This window comes from Enhydra lutris, unplaced genomic scaffold, assembly GCF_002288905.1.
Source record: "Enhydra lutris kenyoni isolate GAN:26980312 unplaced genomic scaffold, ASM228890v2 scaffoldscaffold2, whole genome shotgun sequence".
NCBI classification, from domain to species: Eukaryota; Metazoa; Chordata; class Mammalia; order Carnivora; family Mustelidae; genus Enhydra; species Enhydra lutris.
In genome coordinates, this window is record NW_019154086.1 from 15,280,965 (window position 1) to 15,307,441 (window position 26,477).

General features: G+C 33.6%; 1 protein-coding gene across 2 annotated transcripts in view; it reads right to left on the reverse strand.

Annotated features, from left to right (window-relative positions):
* LOC111148153 (N-acetylated alpha-linked acidic dipeptidase like 2) overlaps positions 1 to 26,477 on the reverse strand; it is a 1,315,835-nt gene that overhangs the window by 160,208 nt on the left and 1,129,150 nt on the right. For both annotated transcript variants that reach the window (XM_022504603.1, XM_022504596.1), the window contains one exon: positions 3,482 to 3,577. In XM_022504603.1, the coding sequence (XP_022360311.1) occupies positions 3,482 to 3,577 (96 nt within the window). The remainder of the gene's footprint in view (positions 1 to 3,481; positions 3,578 to 26,477) is intronic.

The window sequence follows — 26,477 nt, forward strand, 5'->3', positions numbered from 1 at the left end:
AGTATGTGCTGCCCTTTGGTGACTTTATACTGTATCATCTGACTGTCATGAAGCAATGATGAATTATACCTTTTAGCATCAATATTGAGTCTCATTCATTACTTTCTTAGGTTCCATGCTTTATATCAAAAAGACAAATGCCAGGATAAATTCACACTTTATAAAAAAAAATATTTTTAAAGAACTGCAGGACAGCATTGGAGAGCTACATACCAGGACTCATAGCTCCTATCCCATCTATGTGCAGTTTGTTTGTTTGCATTTTTTTAATTCGGGGAAAAAACCATTATTGATAAATTATTAACTTATTAATGCTTGGAAGCTGTATTTTAATTTTACATAAATTATATTTGTGATCTATAACAGAGGTCCAGAATACAAAGTACTCACTTGTAAAGGATAATAGATTACATTACATGATCATTTGTATTAGATGTATATGCTTCTTATATTTATTTAATTAGATAAAATAAATATGTGATTGTGTTATAATGCTGTGTATTGAATTCAAACTTTTGTTTGGAGAAATAAGGACTAGAATCTTCAATATTTCATTTAATACAGATTTTTTAAAATGTTTTATAAGTGTATAATATCAGCAATTGTGCTCTATCATTTTCCAACACGTTTCTTACTTCACATCAAATTTTCAGAATTCACAGTGACAGAATTTATACCTAACTGGGTCTTTTCATTCAAAGTCCATTGCTATTTCTATAATATCTCACTGCTACATGAAATATGAGTGTACTAAATGCATGGTATACTATGATAATACCACTACTATTCTTACTGAAACAAAATATTTTAAAGGCTTTAATCTTTTACAAATTAAATTATGTATTCCATTTGTACACACTAACCTACCAGTGTATTCTCAGTGTTTAATTAGTTTACTCATATGCTTTCATATCTAACTTATTCTTTTTTACTTTAAAGTGAAAACTAAATACAGAAGGTATAGGTAAGAGTCTATTTGAAGACATCAGCACTCTTATTTTTTAATGTGTTAATAATTATATTCAATTACACCCATACTGCATTTCCAGGGAAAATATATATGTGATCTTTCTTTTTTTTTTTTAATTTATTTATTTATTTGACAGAGATCATAAGTAGGCAGAGAGGCAGGCAGAGAGAGAGAGAGAAGGGGAAGCAGGCTCCCTGCGGAGCAGACAGCTCAATGCGGGGCTCGATCCCAGGGCCCTGGGATCATGACCTGAGCTGAAGGCAGAGGCTTTAACCCACTGAGCCACCCAGGCGCCCGTATATGTGATCTTTCAATCTCATAGAATCCTCACGAGGAAAGTCATTACTAGTGTACTCCTTTTTGGTGTAGACAATAAAATAGAGTTTTACTAAATAAAAGAACAAGTTGGTAGCCAAGGTAATAAAATGTATGCTCCATATTTCCTAGTCATGTGCCTAGTCAACCTCACCATATTTATATTTTTTTATTTTGTTGTTGATCAATGAAAATTTGACCTTAAAATATTTATTAAGTACTTCTTTTTGTGATTCCCCAGTTTCTCCTACTGGAAAACTAAGATTGAACTACTGAAGCACAATTTCTTCCCTTGGCCTATGTCTCCAACATGAGGTGTTGCCATAGGTAAATATGATGATTGGGGAAACAGTATCAACATTAGATAAATATATTTGGTCATAAAAAGTGTCAGAAGTCACTTACTTCTGCACTTTGGCATGTTTTATTTCTTCATAGACAGAATTTTTTCTAATTTTTTTCTAATTTTCTAATTTTCTAATTTTTCTAATTTAATGAGTTAATATCTGCTTACCTATGAAATAAATTTTAAAATAAATATAGAACCTGTGGTAATATCTGTGCACAAATTTGTGTATTTTCTCAAACAGTCTCTGACTTTCTGTGTTTCACACTAAGTACAGAACTCATTTTTATGTCCAGGCTATGTCCCATGTTCCTCTACTCCCTTCTTGACCCATCCCTGCTTCCCGACATGCTCTTAGGAGTTGTGGAGTGCCAAAACATCACGCAGCAAGAATCAGTATGTGTTTATACCTCTCATTATACACCTGATACCAATAGGGTCTCAAATTATTCATTCCACAAAAATCAATGAATTCCCTGATCCAGAGGAAAGCAGAAAGAAATGGGAAAAAATATTACTATTCCATTGCCCTAAAATCCTCTAATGCTTCACTTAAAAATAAGTAAGTTAAACCTAGACTTTGAGTATCCAGAATATTTGAATGAGCACACACATGCACACAAACACACTCTCAGCTAAATGGATGCAGAAGCATATACTCATTTAAATAGGTATATAGATACATATAGATATGTATTTTTATCTATCTATCATCTTTACAAGTATTAAGAACATAGTTAATATTTTGAATACTAAGGAACTATTATTTGGGGGAGATGTCTATGTTGCTATATCCAAATACAAAGGGATATTAAAGAATGGGAACATTAAAATCTAAAATAAGGAAGTGAAATTAATTGCAAAGCAAAGAGGTATAAATGTAATTAGGATTCAGATATTTTGAGCTTAGGAGAATTTTAAGTAAAATGTGGTATAAATCCTCTTATTTCAAATGTTCAGAAAAAATAAATTCACAGTTTTATTAAAAAGCTAGGGTAGACCTAAAATCCTAGTTTGTATTCTGAGTTCGTTCCAGTGCCACTTATTGAGTTCAGTTAATTATATCACATTTCCTGTTTCTGAAGGAGAAAAATAGCCTTGTAAAATTTCACTAAGAAGATTTAAGAATGATTCAGTTCTTTCAACTAAGCATATATAAATATGGATTATTTTAAATGTGCTGAAATGCCAATATTCTCTATAAACTTTATTCCCAAAAGGGAGGTTATGACAGGTTAGACAAACTGTTGGTAAATGTAAAAATTCATATGATGTCCTATGATGTCAGAACATTAAATTCATTTACTCCATACTGTACAATTTAATTTTCTCCATATTATAAACACATAGCTAAGACTTTTGAATAAAAATATAGGAATGACCATCATAGTATAAAAACATCTATTATAAATGCAGTCTTTTCTTTTAAGGAGCCATTTTTCTTTTATTGCAACTAAAAAGTACCACCACAAACAACCAAATATCTTAAATATTGAAACAAAACACTGAAGATACAGAAATTCAACAATACTGACCTTAATCAAAGGGTGTACTTGAGAGTACACTACAACTCTACTTTCAGATGAAGAAAAAAGAAAAAAAAATCTATTTGTTTTATTAAGCATTGATTTTGAATACAAATCATGCTATTGCTCTGTATGATCTTGATTGAGTAGTGTGTCATCCTTACTCCTTAGCAAAGTAATGATAGGTCCTTAAAATCCTTTCAAGCATATATTATAAATGAAAATATAAAATTTCTCTTGATTGGTTCTTTTCTTTTTCTCCACCTACCACCAAAACCCTCCCAGACTTTCCCAACCCTGCCCATGAATGCAATTATCTCCTACCTTGGCAATGGTTTCATGAAGGTTGAAAATAGGATCCATTTCTTCAATTTTTCTTGCATGTTTAGGGAAAAGGGCCTCAGAGAGAAAACTTGGACCCTGCAGAAAATCAGAAAAGAAACATTTAAAACTCTTCATTGATTTTTTTTTTCAAGTGCTTATTGGATTTTCCTTAAAGATTCAAAAGGGCTCTAAATTGTGTTAAGTTTTCTGTTGATTGTTGGCCTTCATTCTACTGATCTAATTAAACAATTGCAGACCATTTATATAAAAAATGAGTAGAACTCTATAACTCTTATTTTTATTTACAAAAGATTTTTTTTTTTAATTTAGAGGAGATAATTCTTTGCAGCCCTCCCTTTTCTCAAATGCAGGCTTATATGTTAAACAAGATATCTTGATGACAAAACCTATATGTGAAACCCTTTCTCTGATTTATATATTGAATTTTATGCTCTAAGGCTGGTAGGATAGAATGTTTTTGATAAAAAGCCTAGGCAAAAGTGTGTAGGACATTTTAAATATTGCAAAACTCATTTCAAAGTGATAGTAAGATATTTTGGGTAGATTGGTCTCATGGTTCCACATGCTTCCAATAAAATGAGAGCATGCTGGCTCTATCAGATACTTGGTATTATGATGGTTGAAATCAGTCAGAGAAACATTTTTTTAATCAGAAAAAAATTTAACTAGTCATTTTGTATTTGCATGTGTAAACAAATTTCAGAGTATAATAAGACACAGGGTGCTGACAATGTTAGCATCTATTATGGTCTAAACATGCATGTTCATCTAAAATTCCTATATTGGAATCCTAATCTCCAAAGTAATCGTGTTAGGAGATGGGGCATTTAGGAAGTGATTAGGTCATGAGGGATTCATCCTTGTAATTGGGATTAGTGCCCTTATAAAATAGGCCTCACAGAACTCCCTAGCACTTTCCTTTAGGTGAGGATACAACAAAAAGTTTGCAACCTGGAAAAGAGTCCTCACTCAGTCATGTTGGCACCCTGATCTTGGATTTCCTACCTCCAGAACTGTGAGAAATTACATTCTGTTGCTTTTTATGGCACTTAGTTTGTGATACTTTGATACAGTAGTCCAAAAGGACTAAAACCCTATCCAAAATAATGATCTTGTAGCTATCAACATTCTTAACACCCAATGAGATGATTATTACTTACCATATAAATATAGCTTTTACTTGAAAACCTGAAGTAACTAGAATTTGTCTAGAAAATAGAAGAATTGGGACAGGATGTATGTATATAGGTAGACTACTGAATGATAGATAATCTTTATGAAGGCTATCATAGGGAAGAAAGGGTCAAGCAAATCTAACCAGCAATGACTACAACAGGGTAATCAATTTAAATTGAATTCTATTAGAACTATTTAATAAAGCTATTTATTAGAGCAATCCAGCACAGACTACTTTGGGATTATCAATCATGAGAATGAAAGAATAATGGAGTTAATGGACTCTGAAGTCATACCAACATATCAGGGGAGGACTAAACCCAGCATATTAGCAATTTCCTAGAAATTAAACAATGCTGTTATCAGGCACACTCTTAATCCCCTATTTTGAACAAAACTGTGATCAAACAAAAGTAATTTAGCTGTTTGCTTCAGCACATACCCACTTTTGGATGATAAAACCAAATACCAACAGCTTATTTATGAACATGTGTTTTGTGTTCCTCTCCTCATTTTGCCCTCCAACCTAAAACTAATCTGTCAGAAACTCTGCCCAGTTCCAACCAGTACTCCACTTTTTAAGCTTTACCATAAAACCACACAACCAGGCTAAAATATTATAAATATCTTTCCCTAATTTCCCCATTTGGAGAGTCTACTAAGACTCAGTGTTATGGGTTGAATAATTCATACATTCAAGTTCTAACCTTCACTATTTCAGAATCTGATCTTATTTGGAAATAGGTCATTGCAGATGTAGCTACCTAATCTAGAATGAGGTTATACTGGAGTGAGTGGGGCCCTAATACAATATGACTGGTGTCCTTCAAAAAGAGAAAATTTGGAGAGAGATGTGCAGCACAGGGAGAAAACCATGTGAACACAAGAGCAGAGATTGGAGTGATGAGTCTACAAGCAAAAGGAACATCAAAGCTTGCCAGAAAATCACCGGAAGCTAGGTAAGAGGCTTGGGACAGATTTTTTTGTCACACATCTCAGAAGGAACCACCTCTAATACCACACTGAACAACAGATGTCTGCATCCCCAATCTGTGGTGCTTTGTTATGGCAGCCCTAGGAAACCAATATGCTCAGTCAGGATGCTATTCTTCCTCACGACAATAGGTCTCATAAACTTAATTTTTTTTATCAGTAAGGTTTTTTGGAGACATTTTGGGCAGTCAACATAGAAATACATTAAAATTTTGGTTTTCCCACTTAATAATTATGTCATCTTAAACATCTTAATCTCCAAAGGATTAGTTACCACATCTGAAAAACTTAAATAGCATCTACTTCACAGAGATGTTGTGAACTGTCCAATGCCTGCCACACAGGACATCCTATATTAATGGCATTGATAATAAGGCTAATAGTAATAAATATCATAACAATGCTGGTAAGGGTGGTGGTAAGGTGGTGTTAATTTCAGTAGGATGCTGAATTAAAGGAAATCCAAAGACTGCTCTAGGATCCTATGAAAGACAGGGTATATTTTGTATTTAGATATGCTTGTTTTTCTAAAGAGAAATATCTTTTAATCAACTTCATAAAAGAATGGCAAGAATAATTTGTGGCATTCATTTTCATTTAATAATTTAAGCCTGAAGTCCTTAAGAAGTTTGTTTCACCAGTGGTTTTAAAAGAACTTCTTGACATACTTTTATTTAATTAGTTTACTCAGCAAAACAAAACTTCATAAATAGTGCAAAGGTAAAATATCAGCCTGCCTCAAATTGAACGATACCGTGGAATATAAACAGGGAGTTATAATTAATGAGGTTTTTATTGAACTTTCAATTATTTAGTAGCAGTACATATTAATTTAAATTATCCATATCAGCCTTTTCTCCTGTGTAATCCCTTTCTTTCTCTTATTCCTTCATGTATCTCTTGCCATACCATTCTTTGTTTCTAGTGCCTCATTTATTTAATTATTTTAAAAAACACTCATGTGACCTTTCTATATGCTATTTACTACACTAAGTGCAGAACACGATCCTTAATCTCATGGAGCTTAATCTAATGGGAATCGAACACACAATACATCAAATATCATTGTCTTTGAAAATATTAAGATACTACCGTTCTTTACATATATGTGTGTATCACATAAAACATTATCATTCATAGACTGGTATTTATATATCCTGATATAAAAATAATGAGAAAATTAAAAGAAGGATATATGCTTTGTGAAACTTTTCTACTACTATTACATTAATTCTGAGTGATGGCTGTTTAATAATGGCTCCCATCTGTAAATGAAGAGAGAAGTTAAGCACCATTAACCACTTAGAAAGGACTTTTGTTTAGAACAACTATTGATAGCTTAAAATAAAGGAGTAAATCAAGATATGTGAAAAACTTAATACTCTATGTCTGCTAACTGAAGACCCTTATAAAAATATTACAGAAGGAAGGATATTGATAAGAAAATTCTATCTAGAATATGGTGTAAAATTCCATTTGTCTCCCAGTCACTGCTTTACTTGTCCTCTCTGTAAGATTTCACCATATTTAGGACACGTTCTTTTTTTCAACTCTTTTGTCTAATGTCACTGATTTGACCCAGCTGGTTCTCTGCATGTATATTATTCTCTTCCCAAACTGGGTTTTCTTTTTTTTTAATCTTACTATCATTTTTAGGTGGTCTACTCTCAGTCTTCTCTTTTCCACAGGCTAAGTGGTTTTATCTACTTTTCTGACTTCAACTACCATCTTCAAAATGGTAATTTCTAAATCTTTATCTCCAGATTTCTTTCTTTCTCATAACTATTTCACACTATTTCCATATAACTTTTGTTTATAGTGTAGCAGCCCATTCACCAAACTGGACCCACCCTTACCTTTACTATCTCTGTTCCTATACTTGGGCCATTTCCTCATCTGCCTGAAATGTTCTTCCTCCATCTGGTTATCAGGTTTCTTCCTATAGTTGCTTTCCTTGATCTTTACCAACACATCAGAGTTCATTGTGCTCTTGTCAGCGTTTCCATATAACTTTATACTTACTTTTCCTCATCATTTATTACACTGTGGCTTTGTTAGATTTATTTATTTATTTATTTTACTATACTATGAGCCTTTTAAGACATGGGAGCCCTTTTGTATTAAAATAATAAAAAATGGAGGCACCTGGGTGGCTCAGTGGGTTAAAGTCTCTGCCTTCAGCTCAGGTCATGATCCCAGGGTACTGGGATCTGGCTGCACGTCAGGCTCTCTGCTCAAGCAGGGAGCTTGCTTCCCCCTCTCTCTCTGCCTGCCTCTCTGCCTACTTGTGATCTCTGTCTGTCAAATAAACAAATAAAATCTTTAAAAAAATAGTAAAGAATTCCAGACAACTTTAAGTAAGTTGTTAATTTCTCAATCTTAGTATCATCAATCCATAAGGTTAAAAAAATGTAAACATGCTGGTTCTTCACAGAGAGTTCATGTCAAAATTAAGCAAAGGAACAAAGGATATAAATGTGCTCAGGAAGGAGGAAAGGACTACATTAAAACTGGGTGGTGTCTGATTTTTATCACATTTGTCAGGAATCGCTTTTTTTAATGCAAGCAAAAGTTAAGAGTTTTGAAATTTAAATTACTATAAATATGTGATTGTGTATTGTCCTTGTGAAATTTCTCATTTAAAATCTACAACTGTTAAGGTTTGAAAACTATTTCTGTAGGAAACAATAAGTCCTTAGAGTGTTCTGAATAGAGCAAGTGATATTCTCAAGTGTGTGTTGAGGAGGGCACACACTGACACATATGTGGGGGATAACTTTTAAAAAGATATGGTGGGAAACAGGGAGTTTACACAGAAGGCTATTGCAGTACCACAGTGAGAAACTGTAAGAGACTAAACCAGGACAATAGTAGTAGAAATAGGGAAGAGGGGATCAGTTTAACAAATGTTTAAGATAAAATGTTTACGATAAAGTGCTTGGTAATTAATTGGTTGAGGAAGTCTTAAAAAGGAGTCAAGATTGCAAGTATTTCTAGATTTGATAAAATAAATGGATACAAATTTCATTACCTTAGAAAATACAGAAACACTGATTTAGGACAAAAGAAACTAAATTTTAAATTTTTGAAGTAAGGTGTTTGTAAGTTATCCATATAAACTTATCCCAGAAGATGAGTCACTATATTATTCAAAATCTGTTTGGCTCATGACCAAATTCTAAACTGGAATAAAAATAATTTGAGGGGTGCCCAGGTAGCTCAGTGGATTAAGCCTCTGCCTTTGGCTCAGGTTATGATCTCAGGGTTCTGGGATCGAGCCCAGCATGGGGCTTTCTGCTCAGCAGGGAGTTTGCTTCCCCCCCACTCACCCCCACCTGACTCTTTGCCTCCTTGTGATCTCTGTCAAATAAATAAATAAAACCTTAAAAAAATAATAATTTGAGAAGCATGCACATAATAAATGTAAAGAACACCATATGTAGTCTTAGAAGTACAGTGAATATAGCCCAGATCTCCGAGAAATAGCGAAAACTCTGAATGGCACCTATATTTAAGGAAAAATAAAAATAAAATCCATGAAAACATTATAGATAGAATAATCAGAGAAAGTGAACAGTAGCATACGAGTTTGACTTTATGGGAGAAAAAAAGGTAGAGAATGTCTGGCAAAGAATAATCAATGCTTCAAAGGAAGTAAAGAAATACAATAAGATGAAAATTATCCATTGGAAGTAGCATTTCAAAGACTCCTAGTATCTTTTGTCAGAGGGGTTTCTATGGATTAGTGAGCACAGGAGACAATGCAATCAGTTGAGGAGTAAAAGTGAGAAGTGCAACATTATGAACTACCTTATTCTCTCTAGAAATTCACATTAGGTTGAAAAGTTAAAAAACACTTATCATTACCTAAAGAGAGTTAAAGAATCAAAGAAAAGTTCATTTATTGTGTTTTAGAGAGGATAGAAGTGGACTTATTTTTAATGTGAGAGAAAGCATCTAGAAGATAAAAAGATATTTTAAAAAAAAAAGCAGGGAAATCTTAGGGAAATAAATAGATCATAGGATTACAGGGAAGGAATTAAAGCTCAGGAAAGTTACCCAGAAAACTGAACTGTAAACTAGAGAAGCCACTGGAGAGAAAGGTTTTGAAATGAGGGTAGGATATAAGTAAGTTGGAAGATATAAATAACTTATATAAAGAAGTTAGTGCATATACATAGGTAAAGAAAACATTCAAAGGTTGTATTAATTCATTTCTAGACTAGATTGAGTTGACTAAACTTTAAGTTACTGCCATACCAAAATACAGCCTTTGCATTTTTTTGAGATATAATCATTTAAAATATTTAGTTCATGTAGGTTTAACGAGTATTGGATCTAGACAAAAACATTCTGTACATGCCTTTTCTGTGTAGTTGGTACTTAATGAACATGACTTGGATGAATGCAATAATATTTAATCTACATACATACTTTTAAAGTGGGAACTATTATGACCCTATCTTTACAGATGGAGAATTTAAGAACCAATGAGTTCCACACATTAGCTCAAGGTCACACCGTAAGTAAGTGGAGCCTGGATTCAAACCCAGATTTTTCTGATTCCACAGCCCACATTTCCATTCCTGTGCAATGCCTACTTCTTATTGCCAAAATTCCCCTTAGCCAAAGATTTCAGGGGTTGTTTTTTTGTTTGTTTGTTTGTTTTTTAAAACTTTTACTTATTTGACAAAGATCACAAGTAGGCAGAGAGGCAGGCAGAGAGGAAGGGAAGCAGGCTCCCTGTTGAGCAGAGAGCCGGATGCGGGGCTAGATCCCAGGACCCTGGGATCATGACCTGAGCCAAAGGCAGAGGCCTTAACCCAGTGAGCCACCCAGGCGCCCCAGATTTCAGTTTTTTTAATTCAAGTGGAAAAGGATGATTTCCGCCACCTCTTGTTCCAGTTCCCTCCAAGACTTACTCTACTCTACATAAGCAGCATAAACACTATGTACAGTTAAAGGATATAATCAAAGACTCCTTGTTTAGAATAAATTGAATTGAATCTAAGAAGTCCCATGTGTACTTCCTTCACTGCAATAGTCTATTTTCTGCATAAGAGAATATACACATCAGGGGCGCCTGGGTGGCTCAGTGGGTTAAGCCTCTGCCTTTGGCTCGGGTCATGATCTCAGGGTCCTGGGATCGAGCCCCGCATGGGGCTCTCTGCTCAGTGGGGAGCCTGCTTCCCCCTCTTTCTGCCTGCCTCTCTGCCTACTTGTGATATCTCTCTCTCTCTGTGTGTCAAATTAATAAATAAAATCTTAAAAAAAAAGAGAGAGAGAATATACACATCAATACTTAAATTTAATATATGAAACTAAAACACTTGCAAGCTTTGAATGGCACTGACATTCATAATGTGCTGGGCTGAGGAAAAAGGTAATTACAGCAATAATTTTTGAAACATAAGCTCCTTATTACTATTCAAAATAAAGCAGACCTGAGAAAATGCAGACGTTAAACAGAAGTGTAACAAAACCAAGGGTCAAATGTGGAACAATATTAGGACATTATTTTCTGAATTCCCCCATGTTTTTCGTTTCAATTATTTTTTCAAGTTCTAGGAAAGTCCGTAACATTGGCTTTATTGAAAATACTGAAAATATTCAAGGTACTTTTATAGTTCTATTAATATTGAGATAGCATCCTAATTTTAGACCTAAATGAACCATTAAAAATCTTAATTTAAACCAGATACACAGAGTAAATCATGGAAAATTCAAATGGTTAAATGATTGTCAAAAAGTTGCAGAACAGTTTCTGGAAAGCCATCCTAAAAATTGTGTGTGTGTGTGTGTGTGTGTGTGTGTGTGTGTGCACATTTTTAAAACATTTTCTCTTTCCCTGTAAAGTACTTTAAAGAGGGGGATAATAATTGCAATACAAGTCTTAAAAATGCACTGGGTATGATGCATAAAAAATGAATTTTGGAACACTGAAAAAAATTAAATAAATAATTTTTTTTTTAAAAAGTGAAAATAAAAGCAAAAAATTGCATAACATTTCAATGCATTTATGATGCGTTTTTTATCTTGAAGTTCTTATATGCCAACAAAATACTTTCATAGGATCCAATCTTCACATTTTAGACTTTCATCCAGTTAATCTCCTTTATATATCTTGCCTTCTTTCATCTCTTAATCATTGAATGTGTGCTGATCTTATATACACCATGCATCATTAAATAGTCTGTGGTTTGGTTTTGTTTTGTTTTACAGCACACATTCTAGACAGCTCAGGGGCAGGGAAAGTTAAGTTTTGGCAACAAAAAAAAACACAATAAAAGTTACTCTTAGCAGAGTTGTTTCACAAATTAAGACATTTCCTAATAAATTCCTTAGCTAATAATTTGATGGTAAATAATTAAGGTAAAGTAAATAGATACTGCCAAACTGTTAAGCTTTCTTACTGGATATTAATTATTCTATATAGTAAAATGAGAGAATAGTATTTGTGATGGATGCTCCATAGCTGGGCTGCCCTTATGAACAAAAGATTAACATCTGACAAAACATGTGCTTTAATGTTAATAGTAACAGTAGTAACAATGTTCTTATTGACATAAATATAATAACTGTACATGCATTAAACAAATACAGTGATTAATTTTAAAATATCATTATTTATTTATTTATAATAAAATATATAAATATGTTTATATTATATAGAAATATGTGCTATTTATATATTATACAATATTTAACATTTGTCTATGGCAAGTAAATGAAGAATTCTTTTTTTTAATTATTATTATTATTATTATTTTTATTTGACAGACAGAGATCACAAGTAGGCAGAGAGGCAGGCAGAGAGAGAGGGGAGGAAGCAGGCTCCCTGCTGAGCAGAGAGCCCGATGGGGGGCTCAATCCCAGGACCCTGGGATCATGACCTGAGCCGAAGGCAGAGGCTTTAACCCACTGAGCCACCCAGGCGCCCCAAGAATTCTTCTATAGTATAATAAATATAGAATAAATACATAAAACTAATAAATGCTATTGAATGTTTAAAAATATTTATCAGATATTTAACATATGGTAAGTTACCTAACTTCTCTGTGTCTCACTTTCTCACCTGCAAAATGAATATAACAAAATCTACTCATAAAGTCATAAGGATTAAATAAATTCATATAATAAAACTCTGAGAATAATTCCTGAAACAGTTAATCCAACTAGCAATTCTGTCAGAAAGGTATTATTGTCCCAAATTTGCAAGTGAAGAAACTGAGGTTTAGGATGAAGGATGAAGAAATTTGCTAAGGAAACACATTTATTCATTGGCAGGATTTTAGCCCAAACATATGACTCATTCATTCTCATTTAATCCAGCAGTCATTAAATGCCAGTTCATACAATGGTGTTATAGTCTAATTCCATAACAAAATGAGACAGATCATAATGTTGCAGAGAATTTTTTTTTTTCAGAAAATTAACTATATGCTAATTAAAGAGCTATATTTTTTTCTAAAACTATGTTCTTTCAACTATTTTCTGATATTAAAACATTTTTCCTTTTAGGAAATAAATTGAAAGTAGATGACAGTTTTTGGTTTTTGTTTTGTCTTGATGTACTTAACTGGCAAATTTAAAGAGTTGGCACTCTACATCAGTCTCAGCATTCACATCTGATGATTCATTTCATTTGCCCTCAAAAAAAAAATTTAAAATCTAAGAAGTACTGATTAAATCCTTTAGGTTTTTTTCATCATGTCAGATTTAGAGATAAAAATATTTTCAGTGCATTTATTCAAATTTTTCGTGGTTGTGTACCTTTTGTGAAAACAGAAATTTCAACTTTGGTCAACTGAACCTTATACATGCCTTACAGTTATATCCCTATTCAAACTATACAATTCTACTATTTCAATAATATATAGCCTAAGAAGGTCAGAAGGCATCTTCATGAATATAAAACAAACAAAAAAATAAACTACTTACCTGAAACATTTCCACACAAGTAATATCTACACAGCAAAATGTGAAAATAATATACATTTTCTGATTGGTAGGAAGTTTAATGGATTATATATATATATGCTAAGCACTACTTAGCAAAGGGTCATAACACTCCCAACATGGAAATAAAATCTGATGACGGAATGTGTTGCCATTTAAACCATTGTTCCTAAATATTTTCAAGCCAAGTACCATTTTAAAATAAATATTAAATGTCTTGGCTATTTTGTAGATTCTGGCATGACCACTCTAGGTGGGTAAAATATTAGAGAGGGACATGCGGATTTTATACTCCCTTTGAGAATCACTTATAAGCCAAAGGCCCATATTTATATGTAGATTTTCCCCAAAGTAAAGAAAATATCTACAGATAGTTATACCCTAAAGTAGAGATTATGTCAATTCTCATGTTCTATAATATGCATTACAATTATTGTAATAGTTAATAATATATACTGCGAATAAGGCACACTGCATAAAATGCTCAATTAATCCTCAGAAAATCCACATAAATTAGTAGATACTATGATTACTCTGCTTTATAGATGAAAAAACTGAGGGACATTGAGTTTAAGTATCGTACCCGAGCAGTAACACTGGAAAATGAACCCAGGCAGTATCTGCACAATTAACTCATTCATTATAAAATATACTGTCTATCACATAAGTTACAATATAGTATAGTATTAACATGCATTCTTCAGAGTCTTTGCAGGTGAAAAATATCAAATCCCTGTTCACATCATATACTTTTCATATATGAATAAAATCTACAACTGTGACTAATGTTGTGATTGGTGATTTAAAATTTTTGCTTGCCCTGAACTTCTCTTAGCCTGGGAATTCATCTCTTCTTCAGTAATTTTAAATCCACGCACTATTCTCTCCTATTTCAGATTTTAAAACAGAATATAAGAAACTAAAACTCCCCACAATATTATGGATCCTTATACTGACTGAGTTTGGCAATAGAAACATTTTCTCCATTTTCCTATGAAGTTTAAATAACCGTGCAGTTAAGGAGGCTATACCACAAACTCAAGTCATTGTCTGTTTAGCTGAGGGTTTTTTTTTCTCTTCAACTCACCTCCTTCAACTCACCACTTTAATAGGTGATTGATTATAAATTATTTCACAGCCAATCAGCTGGAGTCCTGGAGGAGGTTCCATGAGGAGCCACAGTGGACAAGGGAAAGGCATTCACAGGGTCTCAGGGCAGCAGCTGCTTACCAACTCTTCTATCACATTTCAGTTAGACCTGGTTCAGCTCTACCAGTGCATCCTGGCCACACACAGGGGTAGGGTTTCATGCACCCAGTGGCATCACAACACAATTAATATTCTATGTATCACTGAGAATGCAGCAGGACTTATAAAAATAAGTTACAAGGTGAAAAAAGGAAAAAAAAAACTGTTATTCTCAGATCTTGGAGGGAAAGACGTTTTCTCAATAATGAGAAATCCAAACTTTAATTTGGTCTTTAGTAAAACCTGGTCTCTCTGGTAAGGTCTCAAGTCAATTTAACAACACCATTTCTTTGAGGTCAGAGCCTGTTAGCCTTCTGAAAAGCTTTCTGTTGAACAGTCAGTGCTTTTCTGAGGGCTATATTTAATCAACTGTAAAAGAAATGAGGGATTTAAAGGTCTTAAAGTTAAGGGCAAAAGAATCTAAACATCAGGTTAAGAAGAAACAAATACATTATTCAAATCCTGGGAGAGATGTTCCAGTCCTTCAAAGTCCTTTTGCTAGAAATAGGAAGAGATTACCTATATAGTCATGACCTCATGTTCCATAATCTTCATGAAAACACCCAGGGAAATTAAACCCAGAATATTAGCCTATCTGAAATTTTACCATTCATTATATTACTCTTTTTATTATTTAAATTTTTTTTTTGTCAAATACCAAGCCCAGTGTAGGTAAAATTGCAGAGAAATCAGAAGAGCATAATTCTCAGAAGATAACTGATTGTTTAAATCTATCCCAACCCTCCTCCCCATTCCCCTTCTATCCCACCCCATTTAACAACATATGATTGACTTCACATTAATGCAGTTAGATATCCCTTGGCAAATTACATTTTACTATTCCTGTTATTACTTACTAAAGGCTAAACAAAAGTCTTTATTTCCCTATGTATCCCAGGGAGCATGGGTAGATTTAATTTCAGGACCAAAAATTATTTCTGGAATGTCTGTAGTTTGTTTTCCTTTAGCTAAATGCATTAATTTTATTCATTCATTCCATTTATTCATTTGGAAACCAATAAAGACACAAAATTAATTCTGCAATTCACTAAAGCAAAAATCCCATTTAATTGAATAAGTAGGTATTAAAGAAAAGAGCTATTATAGCCCTAATGGATAAAACATGTATGCTACATTTGTCTCTTGGTAGAGGTCTCTAAAGACTACACTAAGTTTGACTTCAAAAAATCATCTTACCCCAACACAGAACAGATTATTTCCTTTATGAATTAAAATATAAAGAAAATATGCTTTTGATTTCTGATAGTATCTTTCCTTAATTTTCATTTGAGAATAATCAGTTATCTCAATTTTCCCCAGTCCTCACTTAAAGACAGTGAAATTAAAAAGACATTGATGTTCTACTTTTCAAACAATGGGTCACTTCTGATTAAACTTCGATTGAACATTAGACTTTCAGACTTAAAACAAATTGCCTCCTTTTGCTTTTCAGTATGGACCCAATTTCCTGCTGCCCTCAGGTCACTTGATGGTAATTAATTGATTATGAATCAACTGAAGGTGGATTCAAATTGGAAAAAAAAAAAAAGAGAGAAAGAGAGGGAAAGAAAACCTGTTTCTTTCCTTTAAATTTATTACCAACATTTTATAAGTGACTCAGTACTCTCTCATTATATATATATATATATATATATATATATATATATTCAGCAGTTATATATATATTCATAACTTATATATTCATAATTTAACAAATTTTTTACATTTATAAAGTATTTTTAGGAAAAGTAGACAGTTCAACTTTTACTTCACTTTAGATTATTATTTGCCTTTTGGGAAAAGTTTTCATCAAAGAACCGTATCATGCTCTATAATTATTAAGTTATTTCATTGTGATTTGATAGAATAACCAAACACGAGGGGTCACAGTATTTCTCACCAATCTCTCAATACAGGCAGCATGGTACACTAGAATAAGTAGAAAATTTGGACCTGGGTTTGAATTCTGTCTCTGCTGCTCACTATGGTAACTTCAAACAGAGATTTTAGCTCTCTGACACTTTTTCTTATGTATATTATTGGAATCTTGGTACAATGCACACAGAGTATTAGTATGTATTGTTACTACTCTTATAAATAACATGTGTTTTTAAAATACCTATATTTGTAGGGGCGCCTGGGTGGCTCAGTGGGTTAAGCCTCTGCCTTTGGCTTAGGTCATGATCCCAGGGTCCTGGGATTGAGCCCAGCATCAGGCTCTCTGCTCGGCAAGGGGGTCTGCTTCCTCCTCTCTCTCTGCCTGCCTCTCTGCCTACTTGTGATCTCTGTCAAATAAATAAATAAAATCTTTTAATAAATAAATAAATAAATAAAATACCTATATTTGTAATTGTTATATATTATTATTTAGTATTATTAAATGAAATAGCCCAATAACCAAAATCCTCAAAATGGTAGCTTGCACATAGCAGCTGCTCCAAAATGCTAATGTTTATTATTATTTTATTATTTATTACATTAGTGTATGTTATTAAACTTTGTATCCAGTGCTTATTATGACTTTACATACTTAATACCTATTTATTTGAGCTTAATATCTTTGAATATTTATCAGAATCATACATGATCAAAAACTCCATGCAAAATGAAAAAGGTGGCCTTTTTATTACTCAAAAATATCCAAGATGTTTTAGAGAATCTTTATAGGATCATTTGGAGATGAAATATTCAAAATAACTACTACTAATAATTGATTCTAAGATCAGTGATCAAGAAGGCAAAAGCTTAAGATGTTCTGACTAAACTATCACAGCCACCTGTGTGGCCATGGGCAAATGTCTCAAATACTCTCTCATCCTTTCTTCCCTCATCTATAACAGTTAAACAAATGTTTATTAAGCTACAGGTTATTGCTTATACATGGACAAAGAAGAATAAAATACATTCTTTGACTTTGAGAACCAAACAAGAGAAGATACATGAAGGTATAAATACACAAGTGTGTATAAATACGTGTGTGTGTGTGTATGTTTGTGTATGGAGAGAGAAAGAGGAGAAACACAATTTGCTTAAGCATACAGTCTAGAGAGAAGGATGGATACACACACACGTGTGTGTATATGTAACATTAAATTTACATGTAAATGTACATATGTTATATAAGTATGTGCCTGTTTGTTTATGCATTTACGAAGAAATAAATTTTAGTTAAAATAAAGTAAATGAAATAATGGAGGCATGCATAGGACACTAATCCCTGAAGTTTCAGGGAACATCCCAGGAGAAGTACTTTTGGAACCTAACCCTGAAAGATAAAATTGTAGTCAGGAGGAAAGGGCTTTAGCATATTTCAAACAAAGGGAAAAGCATCCTCAAAGGCAGAGAGATGAAGAACTCCTTGGTCCTTAACTGGATACTCTAAATTTAGAGTTTGTTGTTAATTGGCTAAAATGTTTGCATTGTGCAGTGTGACAGGATATGAGATAATGGAAGGTCACTGAGGATCTTAATCTAATGCCAAAGAATTTGGACTTTATTTTAAAGATAATTAAGAGACATCTGTAAGGTTAAACAGGTAGTGAGGAAGTTCAATTGGATTATTTCGGTGGCATATGAGCTCCAACATTCTGTGATTTTATTACAGGTATAGTACTTGAAAGATTTTCATCAAAATAGTTTTTGTTTATAAATTTACTCTAAAAAATATAATAGAAATTCGTAGACATATATATTCACCACTTTTATGGATTACATAGCCACAGTGTAGTTATAAAATGAAAAATAAGTATTATTTTTTACATTTCTTATGAATGGAATATTCTGGAAAAGATATTTATTAAACAAAGCAGTTATAACCATGAAAGATGCCATATTTGATTTAAAAATTGGCAAAGTGTTATTATGATTACAGTTTAATAATGCAAACTATGGCCAACAGAATGTGAAGATAAAAACCTATTGTCAACAAGTCATCCTAGGTCATTTTCTACTTAAGAAAACTATTTTCATATGTTAACCTGATGACAGTAACAGAATTTTGTTTATATAGCTACATTCAGTAATGTCCAAAACATGTAATCCAGCTCAACAATGATTATTTCAATCTTTATCTATAATTACCTGACATGCCAGCAGATTGTGTACTGTTTGCAAAACAACTCTCACTTCCTCTTTTACTAAGAGAGAAAACTGAAAAATATCTGCTTTCCTTGGATGACCTGTGTTTTTCTGTTTTTAAATTAAGAAATTTAAGTCACTAACATGGTGAAATGAGTAATAGTAACATCTTAACAAATATACATTTATTAACAACTTCTAGAAATTATTTTTCAGCTCCCAATCTTAAATTTAGGATTGGTATTTCTGGACTAGAAAAGATAGTAGGAATTAGGTGAGCCCTTCTTTTGATATCTGAAGAAACTGGCCTAAAAATGAGCTGATTAGAGTCAGTGCTTGTTTTGGTCTCCATGCCCTCATTTCAAACCACTAGGTGACTTTTCTAAAGTGCCCATCAAAGCTGATAGTCATCAGAACACAAAGATGGCTAGCACTGTGCAACCAAAAGAGCCAGGGGGGAAATAGAGATGTATAAGTGACTTTTCTCTCAGCTATGCTGTAGGGCCTGTAGAGTTCTGTCCCTTGCTAAGTCTACACATTTTAATAAGTTTTTTTGAAAAGGCCAAGAATAGTAGAAACATGAACTCTTAACAGTGTATTTATATTAACAGTACTCTTTCACATGCAGTAACAAATACTCATATACATATTGCTTTCTTTGAAAAAGTTAGTTTCATATTTATATACTTTAACTTTCTTAAGTGAAAATCTCTCCCATGCTCCCCTTACTGGAATTATTATTATTGTTGTTGTTATTTTTATTATTATTATTATTTATGATTTTATTTATCCATTTGACAGAAAAAGGGAGAGAGGCAGGCAGAGAGAGAAGCAGACTCCCTCTGAGCAGGGAGCCTGATACAAGACTCAAACTCAGGCTGCTGGGATCATGACTTGAGCCAAAGACAGATGCTCAACCAACTGAACCACCCAGGTGCCCCTGGAATTATTCTAACTTTTAAATAGAGGTCTTTAAATATATGGAAAACCTTGAAAATCTTCCCCTCCCATCCACTTTGTGTTTTTTGTTTTGTTTTGTTTTGTTTTGTTTAATATTTCACTGCTCCCAATGTTCCAAACTACACATGATTTATTCTTTTTATTTTTTTCCCATTCGCTAGTTCTGATGGGTTTCAATAATGAGACCAAAGTCAGGGTTCAATTTCCAGGTGGGCTAGAAGGCTTATTATTGAAAACATTTCCTTTCTGGGGGTGCCTGGGTGGCTCAGTCAGTTGAGCATCCAACTTCTGATTTTGGCTCAGGTCCTGATCTCTTGATGGGGAGATCTAGCCCCACCTCAGACTCCCTGCTGGGGCTGCGGGGGTGGGGGGGAGCCTGGAATCTGCTTCCCTCTCTCCCTCTGCTCTTGCCCCCAGCTTGCACATTCTTTCTCTCAAAATAAATAAAGCTTAAACAAATAAACAAACAAATGAAAAAACATTTCCTTTTGGCATCTCCATTTTCATCCTAGTTAGTGATCTTGAAAATATGCAGAGCTAACCAAAAGGAAACCAAAAACCTCAACACAGAAAAACGGCTTAGTACAAACAATCATCACTACTAGAAAAACTAAGTCACATAGGGCCTTGAGTCAATAGAATTATCTTTTTGTGTGTATTATGGTGGTGTCAAAGGATAGTGGTGCACATCAGTATTTAATTGATTTTGTAAATGTTTCAGAAATAATAAAAATGATATGAACAAGGTCTAAGTTAAGCATAATGGCAAAATGGTTAATACCTTCTATTTTTACTATGATGCCACCCTGTAAGCAATTTATATTTTACATAGAATAGACATTGAGTAAACCTGTGATAGAAAAATAAAGATCATTAGCATTTCCATAAGTTCAATCCATTACAAAACCTGTAATATCATTAAATCAATCTGTGTTTAGGAGACTTATCTAAAAGACAAATTCACAATCCCTACACAACTGCTATAAAAATGTTTAAAGGACTGTCTCATTTTGCATTCGAAGGCTATGCCAAAGTCTGTAGAAGCATGAAGGAGAAAGAAACACTGGGGAAGAAAAGGAAAAGCAGAACAAAAATATTTCTCATGCCTGCACTGTGGGTTCTTTGTCTCATTATAAAATGGATTTGCTTTTCAATAAATAAAGCATTGGGCAAAGGACTCATTTTGCAGGTGAACTCCTTGTGATAAATTGCATATTCTGAAATTTAGAAAAATAAATATAGAAAATGTAGATTTAGGGAAAAATGGAACTAATGCATCTTATTGAAGAGATTAAGGAGGAAAAAAGATTTCAATAAAAAAATAAATTAACTGTAGCCTACAATCTGAAGTTGCAAGGTATTATCTTCCATTAAATGAAAAATAAACAACAATAACAACAAAGACAAATATCTGTTGGGCATGACACACAAGAGACTACACGTCTGGTAGCAATGGGAATCAAAAGATAAGATTCTCATCCAGACTTTGCCATGACATGGCGACCATAGGCAAAATCCTTAACATGACTGCACTTCAGTTTCCTATTAATGTAAGACATCTAGATTCCTTTAAACTTAAACTTCTCAGATTTTAGTTTCTGTACTTTTCTGCCTCAAATATAACCTGTTCTTCACATTCTAACCATTGTTTCTCAGTCCTGGTTGCACATTAAAATTACCTAGAAAGCTATTTACATTCACCGCTGCCTCACCCCCAGCCAGTACAATTAAATTTGAATCATAAAATTGATCTTAAAAGATGTCTTTTAACAAAATCCCTTTAACTGGGAGTCACCCTCTTCTCTCTTTTGGAGGATTGACTGAAAAGAAAAGCATAATCACGGATTTTTAATAGAAGTTAGTTTATAACAAATTTGAACTACATGGTAACTATTACCTGATTTTATAACATTTCAGACAACTTTTTCTTACACTTGGAAGTAATACATATTATAAATTAGTAGATAATATATTGAACCCCTTTTCTGCCTTTATTTCTGTAGGCTCCTTTGTCTTTAACAACAAAATAGAGATGAAGTTTTATTGATGTGTCTATGTGAATCTATCAAGGAGCACACAAATGTGATTCTATTTCAAATTATGAGTGGAAAAAGTTTTCAACAACAGAAACACTTTAATAGAGTAGAGGGAAAAAGTATAATTATAAATTAAATACTATTAACCATCCATGCAAAATATCAAGAAAATGTATGAGAAAAAATATAACAAAATTTAACAAACAATATGGGGTAACTGATGACTTTTAAAAATACTGTTATTTGCTTTCTATTTTTTTCAACAATGTGCATGCATTATTTTTATAAATAAAAACACTTGAATTGAATATATATATATATATATATAGCTAAAGTTTCTGTGGAACTCTCATCTGAAAAACATTTGGCTTAAAGCCCAAATTTTCCTTATGCTCATGAAAAAGTCCAGCTTCACAATACACCTGCTTCCTCTCCTCTGTGCAATTTCTTTTTATATTCATTGAGTGAGCAGCAATTCAATAGCTTTTGTGGTCTTCTTCTCTTTTCTCTCCATTTGGTATGGCATGAAAGACATTTCAAAAAAACAACACAAACAACTCAATTGCTTGTTAAATTTTATGTTAAGGATATGCACTGACCCAGCAAAATCACCACAGACAGCCAGACATGCTGCTGAAATTTAAGCATCCTTGCCCACCTATTTGTTTACAGAGAAAGCAAGTAGTGACCTGAAATTGCTTTGCTCTTCTCTGACATTTCAGCTAGAGAAACCACATCAGGAGAAAGCAAGGGAAGTATGTTAGGTTTTCCTCATGCTCTTCTCTTTGTCTCAAGGAAAGCCAAATTGCAGTAAGTATTAAGAACAAACTCAACACAGTCCTTTCATGTATTGAAAGACAGAGCTGGGATTCAAAAACAGGAGAGGCCAGACCTGCTGTGTTGCCTCATCTTGCCCTACAGGAAGAACCGTCAGTGAACACCCAGTGGTTTCAGGGGTAAGATGATCTGAATGGTATTCTTCAAAAATTATGAACATTTTATTTGAATTTATGCTGAAGGAAAATATCTTTGTCCTGAATGTGACAAAAAAAAAAAATCTCCTTTTTTTGTTATTCCCTCAGTTCTTTTCTGACATCCTCAGTAGCAATGTTGTTTTCAGGTAAGCAAAAAGACAGATGGCAGTGGCTCTGACCTTTTTTGGCCATCAGAAAAGGGAAACCAGCCCTCCTTTGTCCTCCAAACATCAGGATTTCTCCTTCCAGTGGCTTTGCTTTTCTTGCAAGCAAACCTCACCAAATTCCTAGTTTATAGCACCTACTTCTAACCAAGGTGCTGGGGCATGAAATGTTCATTTGTATTCTGGGAAGACCTTTGTCAGATTTAAATCTTTTGGCACTTAAGAAAGAAATAGCTCAACACCCTTTGGAGCTGCAAGGTTTTTTGTTTTGCATTTTTTGTTCATTTGTTTCTTCTGTTCCTCTTCAGCTCTTTCCCTCTGTCCCTTCAGGATACATGAAATATAGTGGCAATGTAAGGAACAGTTGACATAACTTGCTGAAGGGATCAGTTGGTAAAGTTCCAGACTTGGAGAATGTGATCCTGGGTTTAAGCACTCTTCCTTGCCAGCCTTGTGAGGAAAAATTTTCCTTTGGATTCTCTCTCACCAAGAGATGCTAAGCTATAGGGCAATGCTCTAAAGAGTATAATGCCTTTATTAACCCTGAGGAAATGCTCCAGCAACTTGCTTTGTAATTCAAACTTTTATTAGAAAACATAGAGATAATATAGGCTGTAATTTATTGTTCCACAACATCAAAAATAGATGGCTATGTTTTAAAGTTATAATTAAATGATTACTTAGGAAAAAAATAAGCAGTATACCTCTTAGGTGTTTTAGGATGAGAAACAAATGAGGGTTGGAGAAAGAAGGCTGGGTAAAGCAGAAATCAGACCTATGCTAAGAATAGAGAAGAAGGCAAATGAGCCTGTCTTTTGCCTTTCTCTCCAAATTAGGATCACCTTTTCTCTGACCAACCCAGTTACAATAGCAAAGTCTTGTCCTGCTTTAGACATACACACACAACATGATTCCCTAAAAAACTTTCCTTACTTCTTATTGATGCACTCAATTTCTCTTTAGTGGGAATAACACCTTTCCTATCCACAGCTAGAAATAAAGGCTTAGAAAACAAAGGCTGATTTGAGCAAATGCATAACTTAAAAAATGTTCTCACAGACTTGCTATAGAAAGGCATAAATGAGTCATGTCAGATACCCAAGAAGAACTCAGAAGACAAGACATGAAAGGGTCTTCACTGGATGTGGAAGGAGCAAAAAACAAAGGCTCTGGTGGCATTGAAGTCACAGGTAGATAACTGACATCATATCTTTGTTAATTCTGATTAAAAGTTAGAGACTAGATAACATTAATGGGAAATGTTTTCTCCTTCACAGAGTACCTAGGAGAAGAAAGAGTCCCATGAGTTTGGAATCCTTTACTTAGCTCCAATTCCATATAGATTAGCAGAAACTACGGACCTGCCTCAGTCACGGATTTTCCAGAAAACAATATAGTTCATGCTACCCAATGTTGGCACCGTATTCCTGTTATCACTTCTCTAGATCTACTTTCTCTCTTGTTGGGACCGTTGCAGTAGCCCTCTAATTGGTCTCAATGATTCTTATCTATCTCCTATTTCACCACAGGAGTCACCTTTCTAAAACACAGAACTGAGGAGGATGTGTCCATGCTTAAAATCTTGTCATTCTGCCTGATCATATAAAGAATCAAACCCTAAACATCATGTAGGTTATAGTTTAGACAGGAATATATAACCTAACCCTAATCATAAGGAAATATCAGACAAACCCAAAATGAGGAACATTTAACTTAAAACAGTGAGATGGATAGAAAAGGAAATTGAATATTTCAAAAATTTCAATGTCATAAAGGATAAGAAAAAAGAAATTACAATAAGCTACTCCCTCAGACCCATTAGGATGGCTACTATCAAAAAAAGAAGAAAATAACAAGTGGTTGTGAGGATGTGGAGAAAGTGAACCATTGTATACTGTTTGTGCAGATGTAAAATGGTACAGCTACAGTGGAAGACACTATGGAGGTTTCCTAAAAATTAAAAATAGAATTACCATTATTACCCAACAGTTGTACTTCTAGGTATATGTCCAAGGGAATTGAAAGTAGGATCTTGAAGAGATACACTCATGTTCATAGTAGTATTATTCACAATAGCTAAAGCATAGACACAAGCCAAGCGTCCACAGATGGAGGAATGCAAAAGCAAAATGCGGCGTATACATACAATAGTATATTGTTAACAAGGCAGAAAATTCTGACATATGCAACAACATGGATGGATCTTGAAGACATTATGCTAAGTGAAATAAGCCAAATGCAAAAAGACAAATACCGTATGATTTCACCTACATGAGCTTCCTAGAGTAGTCAAAATCACAGAGCCAAAAAGTAGAGTGGTAGTGGCCAGGTGTCAGAGGAGAGACAAGAATGGGAAGCTATTGTTCAATGGGAATAGAGTTTCAGTTTTAAAAGGTGAAAAAGTTAGGGAGATGGATGATGGTGATGGTCAGTCACACAACAATGTGAATCCATTTACTATCATTGAACTACATCCTTGAAAATAGTTAAGATGTGAATTTTATGTGTATTTATTTTACCACACTTTAAAAAAAAAATGAAAAAAATGTAAAAAAAGAAAAAAAAGAAAGACAAAAAAGGGCTATGCAAATGTTCCAGATTAATGAGACTGAAAAACAGAATAACAAAATGTAACACCGGATCATAGACAGGTTATTGTACTGGAGAACAATAAAGGCTATAATGGCTACTATTTCTCTAGGGAAAACTGGAGAAAAAAGATTAGAATGTGAACAGTAGATCAGACAAAATTTTATTAATTAATTTTATTAGAATTTTATTATTGTTAAATTACTGAAGTTGATACTGCATTGAGCTATGTAAGACTATTTCTGTTTTGGGGAAATGCACAATGACATATATTTTTTTAAGATTTATTTATTTATTTGAGAGAGAGAGAGAGTAGCAGCAGCAGCAGAGGGAGAGAGAATCTCAAGCAGACTCCACACTGAGAAGAGTCCAATGAGGGCCTTGATCCCGTGACCCTGAGAGCATGACTTGAGCTGAAACTAATAGACCCTTAACCAACTGTGCCACCCAGGCACCCCTACAATGACATATGTAAGGCAAAAGGACATGATGTACATAACTTACTCTGAAATAGCTTAGATTATAGATAGATAGATAGATGATAGGTAGATGATAGATAGATAGATAAATAGATAGATATTTCTATCTACATCTATATCTTAGTATCTATCCATCCAGCCACCCAGGGAGAGAGAGAACAAATGACTGATAACTGGGGGAAAATATTAACCATAAGTAATTCTGGGTAAAATGTTTATAAAACTTTATATTGTTATTTGTATTATTCTATTCTTATTACTGAAACTTTTCTGTAAGCTTGAAGTTGTTTCCAAATAAATTGTTAAAAGAAAAAAAAAAA